General features: G+C 46.8%; 1 protein-coding gene across 2 annotated transcripts in view; it reads right to left on the bottom strand.

Moving 5' to 3' along the window:
- Nucleotides 1-629: 629 nt before the first annotated feature.
- LOC140388192 (chloride anion exchanger-like) overlaps nt 630-19,510 on the bottom strand; it is a 226,603-nt gene continuing 207,722 nt past the window's right edge. For both annotated transcript variants that reach the window (XM_072471963.1, XM_072471964.1), the window contains 3 exons: nt 8,969-9,114; nt 3,622-3,681; nt 630-3,533 (listed from right to left, as the gene is read on the bottom strand). In XM_072471963.1, coding sequence (XP_072328064.1) covers nt 3,510-3,533; nt 3,622-3,681; nt 8,969-9,114 — 230 coding nt within the window. In that variant the 3' untranslated portion in view covers nt 630-3,509. The remainder of the gene's footprint in view (nt 3,534-3,621; nt 3,682-8,968; nt 9,115-19,510) is intronic.

Genomic DNA, 19,510 nt, shown 5'->3' with positions numbered 1-19,510 from the left:
CAATGATAAATTGCCCTCAATGTCCAAATTGCCCTTGGTGTTGGGTGAAGGTGTTGAGTTTGGGTAGGGTGCTCTTTCCAAGAGCCGGTGCAGACTCAAAGGGCCGAATGGCCTCCTTCTGCACTGTAAATTCAATGATAATCTATGATTAATCTAGGACAAAGGTTCGGCACAACATCGTGGGCCGAAGGGCCTGTTCTGTGCTGTATTTTCTATGTTCTATGTTCTATTTGTCAAGATGCCCCTTAAATGTCACTATCGTCCCTGCTTCCACCACCTCCCCCGGTAGCGAGTTCCAGGCACCCACTACCCTCTGTGTAAAAAACTTGCCTCGTACATCTACTCTAAACCTTGCCCCTCTCACCTTAAACCTATGCCCCCTAGTAATTGACCCCTCTGACTATCCACTCTGTCTATGACCCTCATAATTTTGTAGACCTCTATCAGGTCGCCCCTCAACCTCCTTCGTTCCAGTGAGAACAAACCGAGTTTATTCAACCGCTCCTCATAGCTAATGCCCTCCATACCAGGCAACATTCTGGTAAATCTCTTCTGCACCCTCTCTAAAGCCTCCACATCCTTCTGGTAGTGTGGCGACCAGAATTGAACACTATACTCCAAGTGTGGCCTAACTAAGGTTCTATACAGCTGCAACATGACTTGCCAATTCTTATACTCAATGCCCCGGCCAATGAAGGCAAGGTGTTAAGATTGAAAGCGGAGGTTGAAAAGCCAACATACCCACTTTACCTGAATGCTCATAGTATTCGGAATAAGGTAAATGAGTTGATGGCCCAAATCATCATGAATGACTATGGTTTAGTGGCCATTACTGAAACATGCTTAAAGGATGATAACAACTGGGAGTTGAATATTCAAGGGTATCAAACTATTTGGAAGGACAGAGTGGATGGTAAGGGAGGTGGTGTAACTCTGTTATTTAAGGATGACATCCGGGCAGTGGTGATGGATGACATCGGTGCTATGGAGGATAAGGTTAAATCCATTTGGATGGAAATCAGGAATAGTAAGGCAAAAATGTCACTGATAGAAGGACTCTCTATGCCACCAAATAGTAACATTACGGTGGGCCAGGCAATAAACAAAGAAATAACTGAAATGGTACAGCAGTTATCATGGGGGATTTTAATCTACATGTCTGGGGCATTCTGGGGAAGATGGGACGTGTACAAGCAGGCCGGGTTGCATCTGAACCAGAGGGGCAGCAATATCCTGGGAGGGAGGTTTTCTAGTACTCTTCGGGAGGGTTTAAAATAATTTGGCAGGGGAATGGGAACCGCATTTGTAACCAACTTAGTCCAGCAACTAAGGTAGCCGATGTTCAGGACGCCAAAGCACGTAGTGAGGCAGTGGGAAAGGTAACACTGACAAAGGAGAGTACTTTCAGGCACGGAGATGGGTTGAAGTGTGTATACTTCAATGCAAGAAGCATCAGGAATAAGGTGGGTGAACGTAAGGCATGGATCGGTACTTGGGACTACGATGTGGTGGCCATCACGGAAACTTGGATAGAAGAGGGCAGAAATGTTTGCTGAAGGTTCCTGGTTAAAAATATTTCAATAAGATTAGGGAGGGTGGTAAAAGAGGTGGGTGGTGGCATTGTTAATTAGCGATAGTATAACAGCTGCAGAAAGGCAGTTCGAGGAGGATCCGCCGACTGAGGTAGTATGGGTTGAAGGCAGAAATAGGAAAGGAGCAGTCACCTTGTTGGGAGTTTTCTATAGGCCCCCAAATAGCAGCAGAGATGTGGAGGAACAGATTGGGAAACAGATTTTGGAAAGATGCAGAAGTCACAGGGTAGTAGTCATGGGTGACTTCAACTTCCCAAATATTGAGTGGAAACTCTTTAGATCAAATAGTTTGGATGGGGTGGTGTTTGTGCAGTGTGACCAGGAGGCTTTTCTAACACAGTATGTAGATTGTCCGACCAGAGGGGAGGCCATATTGGATTTGGTACTTGGTAATGAACCAGGGCAAGTGATAGATTTGTTAGTGGGGGAGCATTTTGGAGATAGTGACCACAATTCTGTGACTTTCACTTTAATAATGGAGGGGGATAGCTGCGTACAACAGGGCAAGGTTGACAATTGGGGGAAGGGGAAATACGATGCTGTCAGACAAGAACTGAAGTGCATAAGTTGGGAACATAGGCTGTCAGGGAAGGACACAATTGAAATGTGGAACTTGTTCAAGGAACAGATACTACGTATGTCCCTGACAGGCAGGAAAGAGATGATCGAGTGAGGGAACCATGGTTGACAAGAGAGGTTGAATGTCTTGTTAAGAGGAAGAAGGAGACTTATGTAAGGCTGAGGAAACAAGGTTCAGACAGGGGCGCTGGAGGGATACAAGATAGCCAGGAGGGAACTGAAGAAAGGGGTTAGGAGAGCTAAGAGAGGGCATGAAAAATATTTTGCGGATAGGATCAAGGAAAACCCCAAGGCCTTTTACACATATGTGAGAAATATCGGAATGACTGGAGCGAGGGTAGGTCCGATCAAGGACAGTAGCGGGAGATTGTGTTTTGAGTCTGAAGAGATAGGAGGTGTCTTGAACGAGTACTTTTCTTCAATATTTACAAATGAGAGGGGCGATATTGTTGGAGAGGACAGTGTGAAACAAACTGGTAAGCTCAAGGAGATAATTGTTAGGAAGGAAGATGTGTTGGGCATTTTGAAAAACTTGAGGATAGACAAGTCCCCCGAGCCTGACGGGATATATTCAAGGATTCTATGGGAAGAAAGAGATGAAATTGCAGAGCCGTTGGCAATGATCAACCACAGAGGATGATATTATTTGTAAACAGGATATGAATGTCAGATTTCAGGATAATTTCTGGATAATATTCAGATTAGTTAAATTCAGTTTTATATCTTGCCATGTTGCCCTTTGGCCTCTGGAGAGCTAACCTACCTTGAAGCTTTCCTACCTAGAATTTTGACCTGGATCAAGAAAGATGATTGGCCATCTCCGACCAACAGAAATTCCTTCCATAAATAGCTTTCTGTTGATTAACCTTACAAATGTATGTAGTGTGTTTTTTTACAATGCGGCATGGATGAGGAAGAATGAAAAAATGACATTACTAAACGGAGTTGATGTAGATATTGGAGCACAATAGGAAGTGTATGAGTAGACCAGTCTCATATTAATGGGTCCAATTATATTAGAACTGTTACAGATATCTTTATGAACCGACCTCATACGGGCTGTGGTGGGTCACTCGTAGGAGACAAATTCCTTATCAGGTCCTTGTACATCACAAAGCAATAAAGAAACAATGTCAAATCTTTGTCTTACAATTACAAATATACATTGATTAGCTAAAGTTTCAATTTAATCCATCATTGTAGCAGTGTATGTGGAACAAATTCAGCACATAAATTAATCTGAAGTGATGGTCCTTTCCAGATATTGCTTAGTTTTTAATAATGTGCTTCACACACTTGTTGCATTAGTTTTCTATTCATATTTAAAGACTCAGCCAATCAGAACTGTGTATCCAATTGCACCTGAAGATAAAACAGATAATGGAGGCATTAACTTGGAAAAAATAATATTTGTCTACTAAAACATATGAAGGATATGTTTCCAACTCACCAAACAGGTCCTCTTTTTTAACTCTCCTTCAGAATTTAACATTTCCTTAGTCTCGTTTACCTACAGGCAATATTAAAGGAAACTGTAATCTGATTGTATCAGCACTCTTCTATTGTTCCATTTTGTTAAGTGCATGACTCCACATGTGCTCAATATTGTAATAACAATGAAGATGACTAAAACTTGTTGTTTTATAGTGTTACACTTTCAATGTTCATTATTGCAGTAGCTTTATGATAGGTTATTGATTTGTTGATTCATTGATTTATTGGTGTCTTTAGGTACTGATTGAGTATGCCATGATTGTGAAAAGATAGTCATTGTTTCAGATATTGAATTAACTGTTGAACTTTAAGTTCATGTCTGTAGAAATTAATGTAATGGTAGTGACTGGGATGTAAAGAGTTAACACGTTAATGATAATGCTTCTTACCACTAGAGGGAAAGGATTCTGGGAATCACGAGTTAGGAGAGATAGTGAGGCATGAGAGAGAGAGCAGTTGTATTTGAGAAAGCCTGCTAGTTAGAGATAGCATAGTTTCATCGAGAAACTTTCTGCTTTAGGAACGTGATCGAATCTTAGTTAGTAGTGTAATAAATATATAGTTTTGTTTGTTAACAAAGCTTTGTGTTCTTTATTCAACACTACGCATCCGAGCCATTCAGGTAAAGCAAAATAGAGAACACAACAATTCAGACATTGTTTCAATGAATGTAGGCCATTGTATTTCAGTGCATTTAGTAATAAGAATGTATCAAATAATTAGTTACAGCAAGGTCTGTGGCCAGCAGTGGCTTGAGAAAACCTATTCACATGAGGTGGCGCATGTAGACACTGAATTATTTCTGATTGATACCAGTCAATCTTACGTAATGGCCAATGTTTGATTAATAAATTGTACTCTTAAGTAACAGACATCTATTTGAACAAATCAGCAGGTCTCAGCTGAGAATCAGAAACCAATGAGAGTAAATGAGGGATTATACCATAGATAGGAATTCCCTTAAAAGTAAGACCTCATGGTCAAGTTTCCGTTCCTAAATTCCTGCCTTCCTGAATTCTTGAATCATCTATCTGTTTGTTTGTGTTTAAAGTAATTTCTTTATGCTTTTATGTTTAATGATTTTTTTTGTCATGTGTTTGACCCTTATGTGTATTGTTTGATATTTAGTTTCTAAGTTTTGATTCAGTTCTTATTCTAGTGTCTTCAAGTGAATAATTAGCAATAAAGTTGTATTTTTGACACGTCCAATCAATCGGACTATCGGCTCTCATTAGAAGATAAAATAAGAGATCCTACAATTTGGTGTGTCAGCCACAACGGCTAAAAAGAAGAGACCAAACACCACAATGCAGCATCGGGCAGCAGATCGGCAGAACCGGGAACGAGACCCTCACATCTGCAGCCGAGTCGAGTGACCTCCTACGTACTCCTTATGACCATGTCCGGGTTCAAATTTGCTCAAGTTGCAGTAACAGACAGGCGCCTGAAGATGGTATATATGTATATACGGCGTTATAGATATATAGATTACAATTCCCTCGACTAGAGAATAATCTACGACTTGATGCTCGGAGTTAGAAAATACTATTTCGGAATTGAAATGGTAGCTGGAAATCCTTGGAAGATATTAAAAGGGTCTGGGGTAAACAACACAGATGAAAGACCAATTGAAAGTACTGTCCAAACAGATCCAGACAAGAGAAATACAAACTTGTATTGTCTAGTCAAGGTCAGGATTATCGCTCGCAGTTTGGCAGTGATCCAATTTGAATTCTTCAGAACAAGTTACAAGTTAAGATTTCTTTCAAATTTTGATAAATAACAATTTAAGTAAATTGAAATCGGCTGAAAGGGAAAAAAAGGGATATAGAAAAATAAATTGGATCACAGAAGTTAACTATTTCAACAGGCAATTGATTGATTTTTAAATTGTCCCTGTAAAGTAAAAATGGGAAAATATGTCATTTGAAACATGGAAGTCTGGCAGAACCTGAGGGTACATGAGAAAATGTAGGGAAAAAAATCCCATGGAGACCATAAGACCATAAGACATAGGAGCGGAAGTAAGGCATTCGGCCCATCGAGTCCACTCCACCATTCAATCATGGCTGATTTCAACACCATTTACCCTCTCTCTCTCCATAGCCCTTAATTCCTCGAGAAATCAAGAATTTATCAACTTCTGTCTTAAAGACACTCAACGTCCCGGCCTCCACCGCCCTCTGTGGCAATGAATTCCACAGACCCACCACTCTCTGGCTGAAGAAATTTCTCCTCATCTCTGTTCTAAAGTGACTCCCTTTTATTCTAAGGCTGTGCCCCTGGGTCCTAGTCTCCCCTGCTAATGGAAACAACTTCCCTACATCCATCCTATCTAAGCCATTCATTATCTTGTAAGTTTCTATTAGATCTCCCCTCAACCTCCTAAACTCCAATGAATATAATCCCAGGATCCTCAGACGTTCATCGTATGTTAGGCCTACCATTCCTGGGATCATCCGTGTGAATCTCCGCTGGACCCGCTCCAGTGCCAGTATGTCCTTCCTGAGGTGTGGGGCCCAAAATTGCTCACAGTATTCTAAATGAGGCCTAACTAATGCTTTATAAAGCTTCAGAAGTACATCCTTGCTTTTATATTCCAAGCCTCTTGAGATGAATGACAACATTGCATTTGTTTTCGTAATTACAGACTCAACCTGCAAGTTTACCTTTAGAGAATCCTGGACTAGGACTCCCAAGTCCCTTTGCACTTCAGCATTATGAATTTTGTCACCGTTTAGAAAATAGTTCATGCCTCTATTCTTTTTTCCAAAGTGCAAGACCTCGCACTTGCCCACGTTGAATTTCATCAGCCATTTCTTGGACCACTCTCCTAAACTGTCTAAATCTTTCTGCACCCTCCCCACCACCTCCATACTACCTGCCCCTCCACCTATCTTTGTATCATCGGCAAACTTAGCCAGAATGCCCCCAGTCCCGTCATCTAGATCGTTAATATATAAGGAGAACAGCTGTGGCCCCAACACTGAACCCTGCGGGACACCACTCGTCACCGGTTGCCATTCCGAAAAAGAACCTTTAATCCCAACTCTCTGCCTTCTGCCTGACAGCCAATCGTCAATCCATGTTAGTACCTTGCCTCGAATACCATGGGCCCTTATTTTACTCAGCAGTCTCCCGTGAGGCACCTTATCAAAGGCCTTTTGGAAGTCAAGATAGATAACATCCATTGGCTCTCCTTGGTCTAACCTATTTGTTATCTCTTCAAAGAACTCTAACAGGTTTGTCAGGCACGACCTCCCCTTACTAAATCCATGCTAAAAACACACTAAAAACATGAAGGGTTAATAGTATTCAGCAAAAGAAGTTTGAAATGCAGATAGCCTTTATCAAACAGGCGTTAAGAAAACAGCTTGTGACAGCTCAAGATGTAAAACTGATGCCGGTCTTTCAAGTTAAAGCAGATTTAATTTTAGTTACATGAAGGGAAACATATTTTGCACATATTTTGCCGAGGGAACGCCCCAGCCCCCATCAACGTCTCCAACATGTCCAACACATCCAATCCCTCACTGCCTTCAGGGAGGCCAACAATTCTGAGATTCTGCCTCCTGGACCTATTCTCCAGGTCCTCCAGCTTCTCCTGCATTCTTTTCTGGCGGCCGTTCATCATCCCCACCTTGCTTTCCACCACGATTATATACTCCTCGTGCTTGGACAACATTTGTTCCACCTCCTGGATCGCTCTCCCGTGGGTTTCCTGATTCTGAGCCACTTCATCAATCGAAGCCTTAATCAGGTCCAGCAAGTCCTTCTTCAGCTTGACGAAGCAATCCTCGAAAAACTTCACCAGCTGCTCCGTCGACCACTGTGTCGTCTCCCCATGGCCCCCCTGCTGCCCCGCCATGCTGTCCCGTGTTACCAGCTCTGCTTGCGTCTCCCTTATAGGACTTTGTCATCTCACACGGCCACTTCTGGTCCAATTCTCTATACACTGGAGGGGGATTTCTCCTTACTGTCTCACTCTTCCCTGATTTATCCCATAAAATCCAAACAAACACGGGGAAAAAGGGAAAACGGTAGAAAGAGGGAAAATCGACCGTGGACATCTAAGGAAATAAGGGAGAGTATCAAATTGTAGGAAAAAGCATACAAAGTGGCAAAGATTAGTGGGAGACTAGAGGATTGGGAAATCTTTAGGGGGCAACAGAAAGCTATAAAGAAGAGTAAGATAGATTTTGAGAGTAAACTTGCTGAGAATAAAAAAACAGAGCAACATTTTCTACAAATATATAAAACAAAAAAGAATGGCTAAGGTAAATATTGGTCTTTTAGAGGATGAGAAGACAGATTTAATAATGGGAGATGAGGAAATGTCTGAGGAACTCAACAGTTTTTGTGGGTCGCTCTTCACAGTGGAAGACACAAATAGCATGCCAGTGACTGATTGAAATGAGGCTATGACAGGTGAGGATCTTGGGACGATTGTTATCACTAAGGAGGTAGTGATGGGCAAGCTAATGGGGCTAAAGGTAGACAAGTCTCCTGGCCCTGATGCATCCTAGGGTACTAAAAGAGATAGCTAGGGAAATTGCAAATGCACTCGTGATAAGTTCCTATCCCCGGGAGAAAAGGAATTCTCGTTCTTTTCACAAGTACACAAGGTATACACCCGTATCGACTTCTTTGCAGTGGCCACTTCTCTAGTTGGACTATCTACATACTGTTTCAAGAAGCCCTCCTGAATGATCCTTACAAACTCTGCCCCATCCACACCCCTAGACTAAGTGAATCCCAGTCAATATAGGGGAAGTTAAAATCATCCACCACAACAACGTACCACAGTCAACAGTTCAGATGGAAACATTAGAAAAGGACATTGATAGATGAAGTGAAGAGAAAACCTGTAGTTGGTGCAGTTCAATTTGGGAAGTGCAAGCTCATCACTTTGGACTGAACAGTTAAAATCAGGGTATTTTCTAAATGACCAGAAGGTCAGAACAATGCATGAACAGAGATATTTTGCGGGCTCATGTACAGATCAACATTATCCCAACATCACAGAAACAGATAACGTCACGCTACTGTTTGTAAAACCTTGCTCTGAGTTAATTGGCTGTTGTATTTCGTGCATTTCAGCAGTGACTACACTTAAAGCACTTAAAAGTATTTTATGATGACCGACGGTGCTATGCAAACTTTGAACAATCCTTGAATCATGAAAGGTGCTGTATAAATGCAATTATGACCGTCCTTGTTCTAATTGTCCCTTTCTATACCCAAGTGCTTTAAATATTTTAGGTACGATTCTGGCTCTATAAATACCATATTCACAAACATACCTTGTCACATATGAAGTTCACAGAATTACTGGGATCATGTTTATTCAATATGCAGAGCATAGCATCATGTATTGTAAGGAAGAATATTTTTGGAGTGATTTCATCATCAAAAAATCCACATCTTCCTAATTTTTCCAGGATTAAATCTGATAGGAAACAAAATAATTATACGTTCAAATATTTATATTTCCAAATCTTTAATTTGAAGCAACCATAAAGAGCACATTATTTGCTGAGGAATCTCTGAATCCCAATCTCTGACCGTGTTGCAACTTCTACTTCAGATAAAAAAACCTGTGCTCAAAGTGTTGTGTTTCTGTTTGCTAAATACAAAATTCCCAACCCACACAGGGCTGATAAACTAAATGTAGGTTCGGTTTAGTTTACGATATAACATAGGATGTCTTAGCAGACAGATTTACTATAAGATTCAACAGCTATTGTTAACATGAAATTACACTGGAACTTCTTCACACCACATGCTTCTCGCTCAACTGAAAGCTTCTCTGAACAATGTCTGCTGGTCATATGTGCAATGAAAGCTATACTTGCCTTAACATTGAGAGTGAGATCAGCTGCTTCAATTCCCAATGGACATTGGACCTTTTGTATATGTGCATAACGGGACTGGGCAAGTGGAAAAATGGCAGGAAAACCCGGGAGTAGAGTTCAGGGGAGAGGAAGAGTGAAAAGGGAGATGTCCCAAAAGAGGACTGGGAAAAGATCCTGAGGTGGGCCCGACAAACAAAGTCATGCTCATGGAAAGACATAGAATCAGGATTTATCAGGGCATTGGGGCGGACCTTGCTAAAAAGAGGGCCAAGTTCAATACGGCAAAATCAGCGCTCTAAAAGAATGGGGGGAGTTTTGGCATGCTGTTCCCGGCCAGACTCTGGGTTACTTCCCAGGGGTAGGAATACTACTTTGGCACCCTAGCGGAAGCCGACGAGTTTATAAAAGCGAACAATCTGGAGAGGGCAGCAGGAAAAAAGGATTGCAAGGGGAAGACAGAATGGGACCAGGAACAGATGTGTGGACTCGGTGTTTGCGCGGGACTGTGCTGCCTTGACCTCAGTTTAAAGCTCGAAGACAGAGAGAAGGGAGCAAGAACAGGGGAAGCAGGTGAGGGGGTGAGGAACGGAAAGGAGACTGGCAGACAGAACGGAGACAAGGCTAAATCAGCCCAGGGAGGGAGGACAAGCACGGGAAGACAAGCAGTAAGGGGGGCTGCGGCACACCTCTCAGGGGAGAAGGAGCGTCTGGACAAGGGGTGGGGGGGGGGGGGGTGCAGGGCAGGAGGTAGGGAGAAGGGTGGGGACAGGTAGAAGGTGTTGCATTATGCTGCTTCGGATAACACAGGCTGCCACTTGATGCAGTCTTTTTAAAAAATATATATTTTATTCAAATTTTTCGGCCAAACAAAACAGTACAAAGGTTTTTCTCCTTTTTACAACAATAAAACAATATAAATAACAGTGACCGTTTTTAACAAATAAATAAATAATATATAAACTAAATGGCAACTGCCATAACAAAAATAATAACTCTCCCAAATAATAAAATCAAGCAATCCAATATACATAACCAAGTACAAATTCCCCACCCCCCCGGGTTGCCCCCCCCCCCCCCGGGTTGCCCCCCCCCCCCCCGGGTTGCCCCCCCCCCCCCCCGGGTTGCCCCCCCGGGTTGCTGCTGTTACCTTCCCATTTCCTTTAGCGTTCTGCGAGGTAGTTAATGAATGGCCGCCACCACCTGTGAACCCTTGAGCCGAACCCCTTAGTGCGAACTTTATCCGTTCTAGTTTTATAAACCCTGCCATGTCGTTTATCCAGGTCTCCACGCTTGGGGGTTTGGCTTCCTTCCACATAAGCTATATCCTTCGCCGGGCTACTAGAGTCGCAAAGGCCAAAACATCAGCCTCTCTCGCCTCCTGCACTCCCGGCTCTTCTGCAACCCCAAATATAGCCAACCCCCAGCCTGGCTCGACCCGGACCCCTACCACCTTCGAAAGCACGTTCGCCACCCCCACCCAGAACCCCTGCAGTGCCGGGCATGACCAAAACATATGGGTGTGGTTTGCTGGGCTCCTCGAGCATCTCCCACACCTATCCTCTACCCCGAAAAATTTACTGAGCCTTGCTCCGGTCATATGCGCCCTGTGCAAAACCTTGAATTGTATCAGGCTAAGCCTGGCGCACAAGGACGAAGAGTTTATCCTGCGTAGGGCATCTGCCCACAGCCCCTCTTCAATCTCTTCCCCCAGCTCTTCTTCCCATTTGCCCTTCAGCTCATCCACCATGATCTCCCCCTCGTCTCTCATTTCCCTGTATATATCCGACACCCTACCATCCCCCACCCATGTCCCTGAGATCACTCTATCCTGAATCTCCTGCGTCAGGAGCTGCGGGAATTCCCTCCCCTGTTGCCTCGCAAAAGCCCTCAGTTGCATGTACCGAAATGCATTCCCTTGGGGCAACCCATATTTTTCCGTCAGCGCTCCCAGACTCGCAAACGTCCCGTCTAGGAACAGATCCCTCAGTTGCACAATCCCAGCTCTCTGCCATGCTCTAAATCCCCCATCTATTCTCCCTGGGACAAACCTATGATTATTTCTTATCGGGGACCGCACCGAGGCTCCCGTCATTTCCCTATGCCGTCTCCACTGCCCCCAAATTTTCAGTGTTGCCACCACCACTGGACTTGTGGTGTATTTCTTCGGGGAGAACGGCAACGGCGCCGTCGCCAGTGCTTGTAGGCTGGTTCCTTTGCAGAACGCCATCTCCAATCTCTTCCACGCCGCTCCCTCCCCTTCTCACATCCACTTACACACCATTGAGATATTGGCGGCCCAATAGTACTCACTTAAGCTCGGTAGTGCCAGTCCCCCCCTATCCCTGCTACGCTGCAAAAACCCCCTCCTCACTCTCGGGGTCTTCCCAGCCCACACAAAACTCATGACACTTTTCTCGATTTTCTTGAAAAAAGCCTTCGTGACCATCAAAAAGACTTTGTGACTGAAACACAAAATGGAATCTCGGGAGGACTACCATTTTGACCGCCTGCACCCTACCCACTAGTGACAGGGGCACCATGTCCCATCTCTTAAAATCCTCCTCCATCTGTTCCACCAATCGTGTTAGATTTAGCCGATGTAAGGTTCCCCAACTCCTGGCTATCTGAATCCCTAAGTACCGGAAATCTCTGGTTACCTTCCTCAGCGGTAAATCATCTATTCCCCTACACTGCTCCCCCGGGTGCACCACAAACAACGCACTCTTCCCCATATTCAATTTGTACCCCGAGAATTCCCCAAACTCCCTGAGTGTCTGCATTATCTCAGGCATCCCCTCCACTGGGTCCGCAACATACAGCAATAAATCATCTGCATACAAGATACGGTGTTCTTCTCCTCCCCTGATTACTCCCCTCCACTCCCTGGAGCCCCTCAATGCTATGGCCAGGGGCTCAATTGCCAATGCAAACAGTAATGGAGACAGGGGACACCCCTGCCTCGTCCCTCTATAAAGACGGAAGTAGTCAGACCTCTGCCTGTTCGTGATCACACTTGCCACCGGGGCCCAATATAGCAGCTGTACCCATCCAATAAACCCTTCTCCAAAACCAAATCTCCTCAACAGGTAGTCCCACTCCACTCTGTCGAATGCTTTCTCGGCGTCCATCGCCACCACTATCTCTGCCTCCCCCATCATCATCACCCCTAGCAGCCTCCGTATGTTCGTGTTCAGCTGTCTCCCCTTAACGAACCCAGTTTGATCCTCGTGGACCACCCCCGGGACACAATCCTCTATCCTCGTCGCCATCACCTTGGCCAGGAGCTTAGCATCTACGTTCAAAAGGGAAATGGGCCTGTAGGACCCACACTGCAGCGGGTCTTTTTCCTTCTTCAAAAGTAACGATATCGTCGCCTCCGACATAGTCATCATCTCCCGCGTTTCCCACTCGGCCCTGCCCCTAATGGCGCAGTTCCCTTCTCCTCCCCCTTCCCCTGGCCTCATTAAAGGTTCTCGTCAAGAGCGGGGCCAGTAGGTCCATATATTTCCTATAAAATTCCACCGGGAACCCATCCGGTCCCGGGGCCTTCCCCGCCTGCATGCTCCCAATCCTCTTTATCACCTCCTCCACCTCAATTTGTGCTCCCAGTCCCGCCCTCTCGTGCTCCTCCACCTTCGGGAATTCCAGCTGATCCAGGAAATGCATCATTCCCTCCTTCCCTTCCGGGGGCTGTGCCTTATACAACCTCTCATAAAATGCCTTGAACACCCCTTTCACTCCCCGTTCCATCTCTCCCTCCTCATCTCTCACCCCACCTATCTCCCTTTTCTAATTGGAGGGCTGTGACCAGTGGTGTTCCACAGGGATCAGTGCTGGGGCCTTTGCTCTTTGTCGTATATATAAATGATTTGGAGGAAAATGTAACTGGTCTGATTAGTAAGTTTGCAGACGACACAAAGGTTGGTGGAATTGCGGATAGCGATGAGGACTGTCGGAGGATACAGCAGGATTTAGATTGTTTGGAGACTTGGGCAGAGAGATGGCAGATGGAGTTTAATCCGGACAAATGTGAGGTAATGCATTTTGGAAGGTCTAATGCAGGTAGGGAATATACGGTGAATGGTAGAACCCTCAAGAGTATTGAAAGTCAAAGAGATCTAGGAGTACAGGTCCACAGGTCATTGAAAGGGGCAACACAGGTGGAGAAGGTAGTCAAGAAGGCAAACGGCATGCTTGCCTTCATTGGCCGGGGCATTGAGTATAAGAATTGGCAAGTCATGTTGCAGCTGTATAGAACCTTAGTTAGGCCACACTTGGAGTATAGTGTTCAATTCTGGTCGCCACACTACCAGAAGGATGTGGAGGCTTTAGAGAGGGTGCAGAAGAGATTTACCAGAATGTTGCCTGGTATGGAGGGCATTAGCTATGAGGAGCGGTTGAATAAACTCGGTTTGTTCTCACTGGAACGAAGGAGGTTGAGGGGAGACCTGATAGAGGTCTACAAAATTATGAGGTGCATAGACAGAGTGGATAGTCAGAGGCTTTTCCCCAGGGTAGAGGGGTCAATTACTAGGGGGCATAGGTTTAAGGTGAGAGGGGCAAGGTTTAGAGTAGATTTACGAGGCAAGTTTTTTACGCAGAGGGTAGTGGGTGCCTGGAACTCGCTACCGGAGGAGGTGGTGGAAGCAGGGACGATAGTGACATTTAAGGGGCATCTTGACAAATACATGAATAGGATGGGAATAGAGGGATACGGACCCAGGAAGTGTAGAAGATTGTAGTTTAGTCGGGCAGCATGGTCGGCACGGGCTTGGAGGGTCGAAGGGCCTGTTCCTGTGCTGTACATTTCTTTGTTCTTTGTTCTTTGTTCCCTCGCCGCTCCCGTCTTCCTCAATTGTTGGGCCAGTAGCCGGCTCGCCTTCTCTCCATACTCATACTGTACGCCCTGTGCCCTCCTCCACTGTGCCTCTGCCTTACCCGTGGTCAGCAGGTCAAATTCCACATGTAACCTTTGTCTTTCCCTGTACAGTCCCTCCTCCGGTGCCTCTGCATATTGCCTGTCCCCCCTCAGAAGTTCTCTCAACAATCGCTCCCTTTCTTTACTCTCTTGCTTCCCTTTATGTGCCCTTATGGATATCAGTTCCCCTCTGACCACCGCCTTCAACGCCTCCCAGACCACTCCCACCTGAACCTCTCCATTGTCATTAAGCTCCAAGTACCTTTCGATACACCCCCTCACCCTTAGACATACCCCCTCATCCGCCAATAAGCCCATATCCATTCTCCAGAGTGGGTGCTGTTCTTTTTCCTCTCCTACCTCCAGATCTACCCAATGTGGAGCATGGTCCGAGATGGCTATGGCCGTATACTCCGTCCCTGTCACCTTCGGGATCAGTGCCCTTCCCAGGACAAAAAAGTCTATCCGTGAATATACCTTGTGAACATGGGAGAAAAATGAGAACTCCTTACTCCTAGGCCTAATAAATCTCCAGGGGTCTACTCCTCCCATCTGCTCCATGAAGTCCTTAAGCACCTTGGCTGCTGCCGGCCTCCTCCCGGTCCTGGACCTCGACCGGTCCAGCCCTGGAGCAAGCACCGCATTGAAGTCTCCCCCCATTACCAACTTTCCCGCCTCCAGGTCCGGGATACTCCCCAACATACGCCTCATGAAGTTTGCATCATCCCAGTTCGGGGCATATACGTTCACCAGAACCACCGCCTCCCCTTGCAATCTGCCACTCACCATCGCGTATCTACCCCCACTGTCCGCCACTATGGTCTTTGCCTCAAACAGTACCCATTTCCCCACTAAAATAGCCACCCCCCTATGCTTCGTATCTAGACCTGAATGAAACACCTGTCCCACCCATCCTTTACATAGTCTAACCTGGTCTGTCCGTTTCAGGTGCGTTTCCTGCAACATAACCACATCTGCCTTTAATTTCTTTAGGTGTGCGAGTACCCGTGCCCTTTTAATCGGCCCATTCAGCCCTCTCACGTTCCACGTGATCAGCCGGGTTGGGGGGCTCTTTACCCCTCCCCCTTGTCGACTAGCCATCCCCTTTTTTAACCAGCTCCTTACAGCTCCCACATACCCGTATATCCCACCGACGGTGCCCTCCCGTCTCAACCACCCCGCCCCATAACAGCTCCCCCTTCCCCTTAGCAGCAGCAACCCAGTTAACTCCCTCCCCCCCCTCCGCTAGATCCCCCTCTAGCGTAACTACACCCCCCATGTTACTCCCAGAAGTCAGCGAACTCTGGCTGACCTCGGCTTCCCCGTTTGCCCTCGGCCTCTCACTGTGCGAGGCCCCCACCTTCCTGCGTCCCTGTTCCTGCCATAATTACCCTAGCGCGGGAGCAACTCCCACGTTTCCCACTCGGCCCTGCCCCTAATGGCGCAGTTCCCTTCTCCTTCCCCTTTCCTTCCCACCGGCGCCCACAGTTCCTCATACTCCCCCCCCCCACCCCCAATGAGGGGAAGAGAGAAAAGTTACAGGATTGTAAAATTAACAAATTGAAAAATCATCCCCCCCCCTTCCCTTCCCCTTCCCCCTCCTCACCCCACATAATCACCCCACCACTTTATCCCAGAAGCTCTTTCTCTCGCCAGACTATTCTGGCTTCTCGTCCACAATGAATGTCCACGCCTCTTCTGCCGTCTCAAAGTAGTGGTGCTTCCCTTGGTGTGTGACCCACAGTCTCGCCGGTTGCAACATTCCAAATTTAACCTTTTTGTGAAGCACCGCCTTAGCCCGATTGAAACTTGCCCTCCTTCTCGCCACCTCCGCACTCCAATCCTGGTATACGCGGATCACCGCGTTCTCCCACCTACAGCTCCGAGTTTTCTTCGCCCATCTTAGGACCATCTCTCTGTCGTTGTAGCGGTGGAACCTCACCACTATGGCTCGAGGTATTTCTCCAGCCTTTGGTCTTCGCGCCAGAACTCAATAAGCTCCCTCCACCTCCAAAGGGCCCGTCGGGGCCTCCGGTCCCATTAGCGAGTGAAGCATCGTGCTCACATATGCCCCGACGTCCGCCCCCTCTGCGCCTTCAGGAAGACCCAGGTCTCTTAAATTCTTCCTCCTCGAATTATTCTCCAGGGCTTCCAACCTCTCCACACCTTTTGTGCTGTGCCTCGTGCGTCTCTGTCTTCACCACCAGGCCCTGTATTTCATCTTCATTTTCAGCAGCCTTTGCCTTCACGACCCGAAGCTCCAGCTCCTGGGTCCTCTGCGCCTCCTTTAGCCCTTCAATCGCCTGTAGCATCGGGGCCAACACCTCCTTCTTCAGCTCTTCCACACAGCGCCGCAGGAACTCTTGTTGCTCCGGGCCCCATACCAAACGGCCACCTTCCGACGCCATCTTGCTTCGAGCTTCCCTTCCTTGCCGCTGCTCCAAAGGATCCACTGCAATCTGGCCGCTATCCTCTCCTTTTTCCATATATATCCGGGGGGATTCCCTTCTATTTCACCGCACAGTGATTTTTGCCGTTAAAATTGCCGTTGGGGCTCCTAATAAGAGCCCAAAAGTCCGTTCCAACGGGAGGTGCCGAAACATGCGACTCAGCTGGTCATCGCCGCACCCGGAAGTCCACTTGATGCAGTCTTAACTAAAGGATGCTCCAGATTCTGAAATGAGTTCAACGTGTTTATTGAACTATTAACACAGTTCTCAAATGAGTTCGACTTTCTGCTAATCTAACTGCAGTAACTCAGTCTAACTGTACCAGCTTGCTCGAAACACGTGCTGGGCTGTGATGCTGCTGATCAAGCCTGTCTAATGATGCACTATCAATTACGATGAGACGAGAGTAGAATGTAATCGAGGCTTTATTACACAGAGATGTGTTGCCTCCTACAGCAGCTGACGAAATGGCTGCTGTTCAGAGTGCACACTCTGCCTCCTGGGCGGAGCCAGCAGCCAGGGATCTACCCCCATACCTGTAGTACAGGGGCCTTACCGTAATACCCAGAGGTGTCTGGAGGTGGCAATTCGACACGTGGAAATGGAGGGGAAAGTGGTTGTGGGCAAGCAACCTTTCGCAGTGCCCTTCGATTCTTTAGCACAATGGAGCCATCAACCATACGTATGACATAGGATCGAACAACGACAGCTGGAGCAGACCACTCACCATCCGGTATCTTGATCCTGACCGTGTCTGCTGGGGATAGCCTTCCACTCAAAGGCAGTTGATTTTTTCACCTTGCGTAGGGCCGTGGTGTATGTGGCCAAATTCGGGATGAACTTGCCAAGGAAATTGACCATTCCCAGGAAGCGCAGTACTGCCTTCTTGTCCTTGGGGACTTTCATTGCCTAGATGGCTTTAATTTTGGCTGCGTCCAGGCGCACACTGTGTTGCGAAATCTGATCGCCCAGGAACTTCAGCGTGGATGTCCCAAAACAGCACTTGGACCTGTTTAGCTTGAGGCCATGTTCATGTATGCGTAGGAATACTTTCTTGAGTCGCGACACATGTTCCTCTGGGGTTGTGGACCAGATTATAATATCGTCAATGTAGACACAAACCCCTTCTATTCCCTCCATCATCGGCTCCATGATGCGATGGAAAATCTCTGATGCCGAGATGATGCCAAATGCATTCGGTTGTAGCAGAATCTGCCCAAAGGCGTGTTGAAGGTGCAGAGCCTTCTGCTGGATTCTTCAAGTTGGATTTGCCAAAATCCGTGGGATGATTCCAATTTTGTGAAGAAGCGCGCGTGTGCCATCTCACTCGTGATTTCTTCCCTCTTCGGGATGGGGTATTGTTCCCGCATAATGTTTTTGTTTAGATCCTTGGGGTCAATGCAGATGCGTAGGTCCCCCGAAGGCTTCTTTACGCACATCATCGAGCTGACCCTGTCAGTTGGTTCAGTGACCTTGGAGATGATGCCTTTTTGTTGTAGACTCGTGAGCTCTGCCTTCAGGCGCTCTCTCAGTGGAGCAGGGACACGTCGTGGTGCGTGGACCACTGGCTTGGCATCAGGCCGCAGTAGAATCTTGTACTCGTACGGCAGCGTGCCCATCCCGCTAAATACCGCTAAATTCCCGTACCAGCCTCCCCGAACAGGCGCCGGAATGTGGCGACTAGGGGCTTTTCACAGTAACTTCATTCGAAGCCTACTTGTGACAATAAGCGATTTTCATTTCATACATCTGGGTACTGGGTTCGGATGTCGTCGATGTTGGCCTGAAGATCCGAATGGGACGGCGTTGTGGTGTAGATCCTTTGAATGAGGTTCAGTTGCTTGCCGGTGTGCGCACCTAGCAGGGATGCCCTGTCTGGTTTAACAGTCTCGAAGCGTAAGCTTGCTTGTGTGTGTCGACTGAACACCTACAGATGGCAGGACCCCAGTGACTTGATTGCGTTTCCATTGTAGTCCAGGAGTTTGCAAGCAGCTGGAAGGATTGTGGGGGGCTTCTTGATTCTCTTGAAGTCCACCTGCAAAATCAGGTTGGCGGAGGCACCTGTGTCCAGTTTGAACTGGATGGGGCAGTGGTTGACCTTCATCACTGCATGCCATTCGTCCTCGAAATCCACGGCCAGGATTGATTGGACTCGCGATGTGTCCGGTGTGGCGTATTCGCAGTTTGTAATAATGCCCACTCGGTAAGTGTTGTCCAGGTATTCATCATCTGGATCCGTCGCACTGCCTAGATCAGAGTCATGCATTCGGTGTTGCACACTTCTGATGCGCCGCTGTCGGAATTGGGAGCGCTGGCTCCTGACTGGTGGTGCAGATCTGCACTGGGCTGCATAGTGGTTTTGTTTCCCACAGTTTAAACAGCATTTATCACTTGCAGGGCAGTTTTTTAAAATAAAAAATGGGTGGTGCTGCAGTTCGCACAAGTCATGACGTCGGCATCATGAAGCTCAGTGCGTTGTTGCGCATGCGTGGTGCGGTTCTCGGACGTCTGCACCTGCGCAGTGCGGTTTTCGGCACTAACAATTACGATGAGACGAGAGTAGAATGTAATCGAGGCTTTATTACACAGACATGTGTTGCCTCCTACAGCAGCTAACGAAAT

Source organism: Scyliorhinus torazame, chromosome 13 (assembly GCF_047496885.1).
Source record: "Scyliorhinus torazame isolate Kashiwa2021f chromosome 13, sScyTor2.1, whole genome shotgun sequence".
Lineage (NCBI taxonomy): Eukaryota > Metazoa > Chordata > Chondrichthyes > Carcharhiniformes > Scyliorhinidae > Scyliorhinus > Scyliorhinus torazame.
The sequence above is the reverse complement of the archived record's forward strand: the minus strand, read 5'-3'. Positions and strand labels throughout refer to the sequence as shown.